This window comes from Gavialis gangeticus, unplaced genomic scaffold, assembly GCF_001723915.1.
Source record: "Gavialis gangeticus isolate Ggan-Ray unplaced genomic scaffold, GavGan_comp1, whole genome shotgun sequence".
Lineage (NCBI taxonomy): Eukaryota > Metazoa > Chordata > Crocodylia > Gavialidae > Gavialis > Gavialis gangeticus.
The window spans coordinates 31,303,927-31,314,950 of record NW_017729008.1 but is presented as its reverse complement, the minus strand read 5'-3'; the positions used below and the strand labels follow the sequence as shown (position 1 = coordinate 31,314,950).

At 43.2% G+C, this 11,024-nt stretch overlaps 1 protein-coding gene across 4 annotated transcripts in view; it reads right to left on the bottom strand.

Annotated features, from left to right (window-relative positions):
* Window positions 1-11,024, bottom strand: part of SEPHS1 (selenophosphate synthetase 1) — a 46,360-nt gene that overhangs the window by 34,865 nt on the left and 471 nt on the right. For 2 of the 4 annotated variants that reach the window (XM_019509551.1, XM_019509548.1), the window contains exons 2-3: window positions 9,282-9,545; window positions 6,695-6,798 (exon numbers count right to left, since the gene is read on the bottom strand). In XM_019509551.1, the coding sequence (XP_019365096.1) occupies window positions 6,695-6,798; window positions 9,282-9,474 (297 nt within the window). In that variant the 5' untranslated portion in view covers window positions 9,475-9,545. Of the gene's footprint in view, window positions 1-6,694; window positions 6,799-9,281; window positions 9,546-10,377; window positions 10,630-11,024 lie in introns of those variants that run through there. The other 2 variants (XM_019509550.1, XM_019509547.1) reach the window with 2 other exon arrangements.

The following is an 11,024-nucleotide window of genomic DNA, read 5'->3' as shown; positions in this document are numbered from 1 at the left end:
CAGAAACAGAAGGAAGAAAAGGAGACTGAGAAATCTGCAGTTCAACCCTCCCTTTAACCACCACTTGTAGTATCTGCCAGAGTCTGTGGCTCTAGGATTGACCTTCTTAGCCATTAACAGACTGATCGACAACCCTTTCCTTGACCCTTTGGAGCGATCATCCTCTACCGTAAGGGATCACCACCACTGACAATTCTGTTGCAAGTTTACTCCTTTGTGGGCATGTTTACTACACGTTCATTAATGTGCCGTAATTACGGTGCATTAAGTTTAGTACCTGTAATGATGGGTATTAAAAGTGCGGTAATCAGCGGTACTGCGCATTAGCGCAAATGAACGCTTTTTTAGTGGCGTTAATGTACATTAGACTAAATCTACTGTGCATTAGTGCATTAGCATGGGTTTTGCCCGCCACACTAATGAGCAGTAGAATGTTTTCTATGGACTAAGCGTCTCATGTAGATGTGCCCAGTAACATGCAGACATATAACCAACTCCAGCTAGCCGTGTGTCCCTTGGGTGGGCAGGGCAGCAGGTAATGGCCTGTCTGTACCGAGTAAATGCACCCTGGAATGAAAGCAACTGGAGGAGTGGACACGTGACACTTACTCTGTAGTAAGTAACCTTGGGGTAAATAAGTTTTTCCCACAAATAACTTTACCTATGAAAAGAGAAACTTGTTCCACTGGCATGCTGTGTATAGTGTGCCTACTCCAGTTGTACCATGGAGTAAAGTCAGTTTTCTACACAGTAACAGTATCATGCATCCACACTCTTAGCTCTCTGATGTGTGCTCAAAAACTATGCCAAATGTGTGTCTGTGTGTGTAAGAAAAAAAGATATACAAGCCAAATTCTGTTCAGTCATGCTAATGTAAATCTGGAGTTACTCTCCAAACTTTACTGAAGTTACTGTGAGCTTGTGTCTATGGAGGTGGGAATAAAATATGGCCTTATGGTTTTAATCTGCATTTTCACTGCAAAGCTCAACACAACTGAAGAACTGTTCAGCATATTTAAGCAAAACAGTTTGGACCAAAGGAAAAAAAAACAAAAAAATCCTTTGTTTCGTTTGCTAAGAAAGGTTCGAGGAAACATTTTTTTTGCGGTGCTGAAGTGTTGTAGCTGTGATGGTCCAGGAAACGTGCAGAAAGCAAGGATTTCTGTGGGTGATATCTTTTACTTAACCAATGGAATGGTTGGGATAGACTCATACAAGCTTTTGAGTACCGCAGCACCACCCCTGAAATGTGAAGAAGGGTAGTGTGGTACAAAAGCTTGTTAAAGTTTATTGAACCAACTGCATGGCTGAAACAAAAGATATCACCCACAAAAATCCTTGTCTCAAGTAAACATTTAAACTTGAACTTTTACTGTTTCAATTGTATTAGACCACAAGCTCACTGGGCAAATTCTCTCTCTGTTCTAGGAGCTCCACTCATCCTGAGATACTATAAAAATAATATGCTCAAGTCATATTGGTTCATAATGGAGCTTTGTGCATCCATGCATACAGATTCCACTGCTGTTGGTGGGACCCCCTGCATGAGCATCTGGAACTGGAAAAAATGTCCAACATTTCAACTTCTTACTACAGAAGTCTAGCTAACTATACATGTTGCATTGCCCCAAGGAAACCCACTAATGGATTTGTATAGATGCTTAAGAAGGCTAAGGCACCTAGTTTTCCTTTTCTGTAGGAGGGATTATCAAATTAATAGGCACTATCTGCAGTGTTTACCAAGCAAGCTGCTTGTTTATGTTCTCTTAAGAACAACTGATAAGGTTTTCCAAACCACAGTGACAACAGCTGTCTGGTCTAATGGCAGGAGGTCACTGCAACAACCTGTTAGCCAGCAAGCAAAGCCACTGTGGAGGCAAACTGGGATCTCAGCTACCAACTGATGCACATGCCTCATCAACAGTGATGAGCAAACACCAAGCGGTTCAGAACTGGGTTTAGGCTAGGTGAGTCCCCAGCCATTTATCTTGACAATGCAAGCCTCTTGACACAGTAATCAGGGCTCATGGTAGAAGTGAGATCTTTTATTAGACCAACAAATTTTTGCAAAAAAAAGTCCCTTTATGCCTGAAAGCTTGCAATCAAAGACATTTTTTTGCAAAAATCCTGTTGGTCTAATAAAAGATCTCACTTTTACCATAAGCCCCGACTGCTTTTTCTACTAGACCAATACAGCTACAACCTGGGTACTTTTGACATACTAGAGTTTGGGCCTCAGCTTGCAAACACTTAGCTACAAGCTTAGGTTGCCTGAAACGCATGGAATGACTTGCTGGAGGACAGACTGCTCATGTGGGCAGAAGCTAGAGGCCGCAAACTCTTATCCTCATTCTTGTCTGCATTTGCTGTGAACCAAGAATGCCAATATTTCTGCTTTTAAAATGGAAATACCCCCAATTATCAGTCTTCTAATCCTGTACTCAAAATATTCATCTCTTATTTACATGTGGCCTTGTAAGACTGCCTGTAATTAAGGATGCTCGATATCTCATTATAGGCCCTTATTTTCCCTTGCTTATCCCTTTGACAACCTCTGGGCTGATATAATCTCTCCTTGGTTTCTGCCTCAGGCCAAATATTTTTGGAAAAAATATTTCAGCCAAAGTAGTTCAATCGTTTTGAGGATAAGACATGGGGAATACTATATTTACTCACGTACCACACCTGACATTCCTCCCAAAAATCAGCCCTTCAGAATCAGGGTGCATGTTTTAAGCAGGGAAGCTCACTTTTCTTCACGGGAATGGAAGCCAAAAGACACTCTGCTCTCATGGCTACCGATATGCCTCCTGCTGGTCTCTGGCCTAGCAAGCAGAAGGAGCAGAGTCCAGCCTTAACCCTCTCACAGCCTCTATTGACATGTGGGCATGTTTCCCCTGCCAGAGCCAGGAAGGGAATCTGGGACTCCCAATTCTTACCATTCCTTGGCCATAAGCAAATATTCACGAAACCCTCTGGACAAGTAAGCATCCCATCTCCCACCCATGCTGGGACACAAAGAGGATAACCACCTACTTGTTCACACAGTTGCTCTGTTAGTTCAAGTCTTTTTAGCATCTATCAGCAGTTTCAACCCTCCTGAACAAGGGCTCACATGATGCCACTTTCACATTTTGGGGGGGGGGGGTTAAGACAGCACACATGTACACGCATGCACATGCATTAAAGGTTGCAAAGTCAAGCAGTCAAAAGTTTGGACACTGAATTACAACTAAATGTACAGCCTTAATTTGACCCTCATGCACATATGACTATCTATATATGCATATATGTGACTGTCTATAAACTCACTAGGGGGGACCAGAAGGGTTTGGGGGAGACACTGTTTCCCTGAGCGCCCCCTGGCATAACAAGGAATAATGGACACAAATTGTTGGAGAGTAGGTTTAGATTAGACATCCGCAAGAACTACTTCACAGTTAGGGCGGCTAGGAGCTGGAACCAACTTCCAAGGGAAGTGGTGCTGGCTCCTACCCTGGGGGTCTTTAAGAAGAGGCTGGATGCCTACCTGGCTGGACTCATTTGAGTCCAGTTTTTCTCCCGCCCAGGCAGGGGGTCGGACTTGAAGATCTACAAGGTCCCTTCCGACCCTACTTCTATGATTCTATGCAGCTTCTGATTCCATGATCTCACCCTACTTTTTCCACACGGCCCTCTACCTCATTCAGTGCAAAGTTGTCCCCTCTCTGGGAAGCCATCAGAGTGGTATAATTAAGGAAGCTGTTTTCTACATATCCCACTGCCCCATTTCTTGCAGAGGCTTGAAAAATAGTTATCTGACTTGGTATTGCCTTAATCATGAGAATATTCTTTCTTCTCATGCATCTTATTGCTGACCTGGAGGACAGGATTCATTTCCTGCCTCTGTCACCATAATCAACTCATTCAAACGAAGCTTTTGAGAAGTAATCAATAACTTTACATTCCTCGTTTTCTAGGTGCCCAACTTGATATCATGGAACCTGATTTACAGAAGAGCTGAGCAATGATTTGAATATATTAAAATGCTACATGATGCTTAATATGCAAAAAATAAATGAGGTGGATTCTAGCCCTCTCAAACCAGGCATCCAGAATAAAATTAGCAGTAATGTGTAAAATGTGGATAATATCAACCCTCTCACTACCCTGGGAGTTGTGAAAGTAAGCTGTCAAACATTCAGACACAAAATATAATATGCACAGTAGAAAAACCCATGAGAAAATGAGTAATTCTGACCTCAACAGAATCTGAATAGTGTGCAATAAATAAGGCCTCGGGTCACACAGTGAACAATGAGGTTAAAACAAAATAGAGAACTGCTCATTCAGTGAACACCAGCCTTTCTGTGCACTGACTGAGGCCAGGCCCTATGGAAAAATAATATAAAACTACAGGATTTAAGCCTGTATCATAATGCATATGTACAGAGAGGTCAAATTAAGATTGAGGCAACCTTATTTCTGGTGTTTCTTAAATTTTAAGTACTTACTTAATAGTTCTCTTTTAAATAGACTTTTATATGCATTACTGACCACACAAGGAGAGTACACAGCAATGTAAAACGTAGATGTCTCTAGTGAGAAAAGGGCAAAAATGTAATCTGGGAACAGAATTGGAATCCAGAGTCAACTCCTAGTCTAGTCAATACTTCTACAACCCAATCCTCACTCTGTCACTACTTGCTGCAAGATGGGAGCAAGTCGCACAGTCTCTCTGAACCTCAGCTTTTCCACCAGGCAAGTGGAGACAAGAAAAAGTGTTGGAAACATGGGAAAACTAGGGCTTGCAAAGGGCTCTGAAGCTGAGAGGATAAGTATCAGATGTACTATTATTTGTGGTTTTCCAGTTCTGAAATACTACCTGCTCATTTCAGAACCTCAAAGAAGGTCCTCTGGAATTTGGTTTGCCAAATAGAAGGTCAGAGGGTGGGGGTGGAGGGTTGGATACTTTTTATTTTGAGTGCACTAGTTTGCTCACAGATCACAAAGAACCTCTCTGTATTGCTCTCTATATTGCTTTCCCAACACAACAGGCTCCCACAGATCAACAATAGGAAGCAGCACTGTTTTAATCTTAGTTGTCCTGAGATTTTCACCTGCAGAAAGCAACAATGCAACTGCACTAGCAGACATGGGAAGGATTTGAGGGCAAAACCACGAGAGTGTTAACTTGTTCCTACATACTTTGCAAAGGCACAGAACATGACTAACCAAACCAGTATCACAGACATTTATTCTAGAGACAGTGAGGGCCATATCCAAAAGGAGGACCTAGGCTCCTCATATTATGCTTCATGACACCTAACTGAATGGAACCAAAAACAGAGTTGAGTGCTTACATTCTCCATGCACCTGAGGATAGTTGGGTCCCTCAAAAGGGCAATCCACAAAACCCCTATGTCCAAAGCAGTCAACAGGACATGTTGAATATATGGATGGCATCTGAATTTCCACTCTTTCCTGGAACTGAGGTGTCTGAGTCAGGGCTGCTAAGGAGGCAGGCACCTCTGTGTACCTGAGACTGAGGGACCAAAGTCCTTGCAGGCCAAGTGTTTGCTGAAAGAACTGAACAGAGCTCAGCCCCCAGAGGAGGAGTAGAAATCTCCCTTTTGCAGAACAGCCTGAAACATTTGAGCACTCAGGAAGTGAAGGAACTGAACCCAAGCTCAACCTTAGCTTGCATGGGTTCCAACTAACATCTCCCACCTCTCAGGAGAGTATCTGAACCTCCAGAAGGGGCTGAGCGGGCATCTTCAAACTCTTGCTGACTGTGGGTCACTGTGTCACAAGGAATGCAAGAATGCTGAGGACAAAGGGAGAACAAGCATGGAATAGATTAGATCTGTATCCCAACCATCCAGCAACTCAACCAGAAGAGAGTAGTTCTGAGTCCTGCTCTCATGATTATTTGTTTCATCTGAAGACTATAATGTTAAAGTGCACAAACAGCACAGCAGCAAAGGCTAGAAACCCAAGATTCTCCCCTTTCATCTGAGTGTCCTAGTCCACAGGCTATAGAGCCTGATTCCTGCTTGCTCCGATTCTGACTAAATAAGTCTTGAATGTCTTTTCTGAACAGTGGCCCAATTTCAACAGGAAAGGAAGAGGAAGCCCCCATCCAGCCAAGCCCATAATCCTAGTGCTTAGGGCATTTTCCTAGGCAGTAAGATCTGTAGGCCCAGTAGGGACTAGAACGTGTCTCCCATTTCCTGGGTGGGTGCTCTAACTAGGAGGCTATTTTGTAAAAAGTTTGCACTACCCACTGTGTTCTTTAATGTAAGTGACCATGGCTGTTGTGTTTGGTGCTGATCCCTACGAGGTAAAATTGTGTTAAGCACATTCTGGACACTCCTACCTGCCTAGCTTCTGGATCCAAATGGGATTTACACAGGAGCTATGGACCAAGCTGCTTACATGGCAGTTCCAGGCCCACACAGAAAGCAGAATCGCAGGCACCTTGAGAGCAACTTGATCAAAAAACAGAGATTTGCAAGTTTAGACACCTCCAGGGCAAGGTGGCCACTATGCAGGGATTTTCTACATCACAATGTTGGATTTAAGGGGCTAAAGTCTGCTTAAGTCTAGCTTTAAGTATGTGTGATCTTCTTTGGATCTGTCCCATCCATGAAAACAATCGGAAAACAAAAATCAAGTATTAACAATCTTCTAATGGCAAAGTTAGCCAACTTACCATCATGTATGGGTCATCCACAATTGGATAAATATAATCTGTTGTCTGGACCAAAGACAGACCTCCATGTCTTAAAGGAATAACGCACGTGTCCATCCCAATTCCTGAAAGGACAGAAAGCAGTAATTAATAGAAAATTTTTGCTCAAAATTTTCTGCAGTTCTGAAATACAAGTCACTACCAAAGCAGCAGCAGCAAGATTTCCGTCCTTATAAGCAGCATATCTGCAACAAATAGAAAACAAGCCAAGAGCCTGAGAAGTTCTTCTTAAATCTGAAGGCGTGTGAAGCCTATGTTATAGGAACCGATCTTCCTTGTATTACAATCTGCTGAAATGTAATAATACATGGCAAGTTTAACTTGGAGGGAACACTGGATATATTAATGCATTGGGGGAGGCACCTAGCATGTTTTCATATCTGCTATATGTCTGTTTTCGGACTGTTAAAATTTTTAATCAGAGTGACAGGTTGATGCCGATTCACAGATCTACCGCACATCATTTAAAGCTTTTCTTAGATGTACATGTGCAAGTGCAGAAACCCCCAAACCCCTTAAGTTTTTTATCCTGTAGTTGCTTTTCTTTACCTTGTCAGAAGTGTTATAGCAGCAGTCTTAATCTTCAGTAATAACTAGGTGCAATGAAAGACATGCCTACCCGCTTCAGAAATGTCAAGCATTGTACAGACCCTCATTTTGCAAGCTGGTGTACATGCATGGACCATCTCCACAGCCAAGTAGAGATCTCCAAATTTCAGCAAAATTCCACAGGGACACGAAGTTCAGCTATAGCTAATACACCTCAAAAAACTCGTGCCCAAACCTGCAATTCCTTACTTACAGAAGCATTCCTAAACCCTTGTGGGCTTAGTCGGAACTAGCTACTGGAGAGTAAAGATTTGTGACAGAGTGCCCGATTTTGGCATTTTCCTGACACCATCTAACCAGTGACAGGGAAGTCAGCTGCCTCCTTTTAAATTGCAAGGCATCTGAACAAGTAACTACAAACTTATTTGCTGATGTCATGGTTAGGGAAATACTCTTCATAAAGCACAATTTTTAAAAAAATACTTTTTTTCACCTGTGTGCAAAAATTTTCTCCCCCTCTCACAACTGCTTACTTATCTATTAGTTTACTTTTTATTCCTTCATGCAGCAAGGTGATAGAACTACATTGGCAGTTTCACTTTTGCTTACAGTTTCTTTTGTTTTCTGGTTCTCAGACACTAACAAAGGGGTGGAAAACTGCAGAGGAATAATTAATTCCAAACAAACTATGCCTGATTTTTTTCAACAAGTCATTTAATCACAAAGACAATGCTATTATATAAACAAAGATACTTCGCGGGGATTACATCTTCAACCAAAGGAAGCTCACGGTGTCCCTTAGTAGAGGATATTAAATTATATCACCACCCAGACTCTCATACAATCACATCTTAGATATTTCATACAAAGATTGCCCTTTTTCACTGGGAACATGGGCCCTATTGATCTTTTGCTAAATTCTGACCTCCTCTGGAATACTGGGTTGCAACCTGTTAGTCTGATGAGGGATACCTAGAGGTATTAAATGATTTTAAAGGAACCCCCCTGAACAATGAAACTAACTAACAGTAAAATAATTTCAAAACAAACATGACACCAACATTTGAAGGACCAACACTTCTAAAATTTGTCCTAGGACCAGGAGTTCAAATACACATGCATGAACAAACAGATGAACCAGATTAAAAGTCTGTCGTCATTAAACATATTCTCTAGCCTCATTTGCCTACATCAACAATGGGTCTTGCAGCTCTCAAAATACCTACAAGCACACTGTTTCCTATTTAGACTGCTTGTGCAAGTTGTCTTTCCTTTCTGCCTGCCTCACTGTGCAAACACCAAAGAGAAAGCAAATCTGGAAAGACCACACACTTGTTAAATGCAACTTCTCCAAGCAGAGCTGGAAATTTAGGGAGAATAAGGCAGAGTCAGGGGTCTGAAAGGAAATAATCAGTGTTCTGGATTACAAATGTAGACTCCCTTTAGAAGTGAAACTGGATTTGGGAAGGGCTAGTTATAAGTGTTCAATTCTCTGTTTTAAGTTAAGCACAAAATGATTTTTGCAATATTTCTAAGGGGGGAAAAAATCGCCTCTAATTTAACTACTGCTTAAAAATCATCGAGTCTGCATTTGCTGAGTAAATGCTGAAATAATAACACTTGTTCGTAGAAATTACACATTGTATTTTGGTTACTGAACATCTACATGAATCATGTGAAGAATCCATTAGTGAAAACAAAAGCTATAGTTCCTCTAATCCTAAAATGTATCTCTACCTGTAGGGTCATTTCATAGCCCCATCTCCCTACATGTGCATTTCTCTACAGAAAGTTATTTGCACTACAGAAAAGATAAGTATAACATTACTTCTCGTATACTACAAGTCCTATCAGATGACAGCTGCAGGTTTATGCTTCACACTTCTGGACTGTCCATGCATCATGCAACACACTCCTTTAAAATAAACTGAAGTCTGACTTGACCTCTTTAATAAATGAGACAGCAGTATTACTTGTTATGAGACGAAGAAATACTCACCCAACCGAGGCATAACAGCTCCAAGAAACTGTTCATCTTCTTGGAAATGGTTTTCTTGTAAGGATTCAAGTAGTTTCTGTAAAACATCCTGAGGCACTTTGCAGCCTGTGCCTTTCAGTTCAGTGAATCGGGTGAGGCGGAAGCTCTTGTCCAGTTCGTAGCTCTCTGGGTTAAAGGACTCCCGAACAGACATGGTTCTTTCACGCTGACTGTTAGTCTTTCCCAGCCTCGTGCAAACCTATGTTTGCTTCTCTGCTGATTAATCTAGTCAGAAAAATGAAGAACATCAGAAAATTCTTAGAAACCACAGGACAACACATTTTCATGTGCAGAGCAAACAAGCTGTCAATGAGCTGTGGAGGTCCTTTTGTTATGTTGTTTAAAATCCAGCATTGAACAGAGATCATCTCTTATAACAGGTGGCCAGGGCTCACACCAGCAGTTCCCCAGCACTACCTCTGTTGCCGATATGGGAACTGTAAAAATGCCAGATTAGTCAGAGGAGAGGTACAGATTTTTCTTTATAGTTTAAGCCACATCATTAACAAAACCCCAACACACACACAGACTTCACTGAACACAGAGATGTTTAAAGGACTTTTACATTCTTTAGCTGCAGGGAGTAGCCTTTGGAGAGAGCCTGGGGCCCTGATTTTGCATCACAGGCGCAGGCACTTGCAGGTACTTGGCCCATTGCAGGATCAAAGTCTTGGCCAGCAGCACTGTAATTTCAAACAACACCTTCTAAAAAAATGGGCCAAGTTCAATTCTGATGCGAGAAGGCGCAACTGCTTGGTCACCGACAGAAAACGCCTCTATTTATATCGACAGTGAGTTTATCCCATGAGGACCTTGGGGGCAGGTAAGAAATTAACTAAAAGGGAGTGACTTCATCAGGATCTTTTATCTACCAACTTGTCACTTCTTAATATTTGATTAATGTCCATAAACGGACGTGGTTTGAAAGAAAACGGTCAGGCCGGAGAAGCCCTTTCCATGTCAAAATCCGCACCAGGACGACAGCCCATTAGAAAGCTAATGTAGAAAGACGCCAGCGCAACTCATTTTATAAAATTATGAACAACGCGCGTCTCATGTTTTAGCTTTTCCACTCTCAGACACGCACCGCGCTGCAAAACGAACAAGAGGCCTAAGCGAAGCGTTAACTCCTAACCCGGAGCGGGGTAGCAACGCGCTGCCATTTATCTTCCTCGGATGAACAGCTGAAAACGACCTAAATCCTGTTGTTTCTTAGAAAGCGGCCTCACAAAACAGCTCCCCGACGAAACATTATCTCGCTCTCCGGGTCGGCCCCCAGCGCTCGCCACGTCCCCGAGCATGATTTGAACGTGACAATCGCCTGAGAGCAAACTACGGCCTCACGCGGATGGGGTCTCTGGCCGCCGGCCCGGCCGCCCTGCGTCGGACAGGCCGGAGGGGGGCACGCCAAGTTTCCGACTCTGGGAAAACTTCTGCGGCGGAGCCGAACTCCCCTTTTACAGCGTCTTCCCTCCTTGGCGGGGAGGCGTGTCCTCGGTTTCAAACGCATCCTGCGAAGCTGCAGCTCGGGCCGGGATCCAAGCTCCGGAGACAAGGACCCGTCTTGGACCAGCCGCGAACTGGGCCCCGGCGCGGGGCGGCCGCGGGGACCCACCTGTCAAGGCAGGAGGGCACCAAGGACAGGGATGTGTTCCCCCCTCCCCCCCCCGCCCCAAGGGGCCGCTCCCTGGTGGGCCCGGCCCA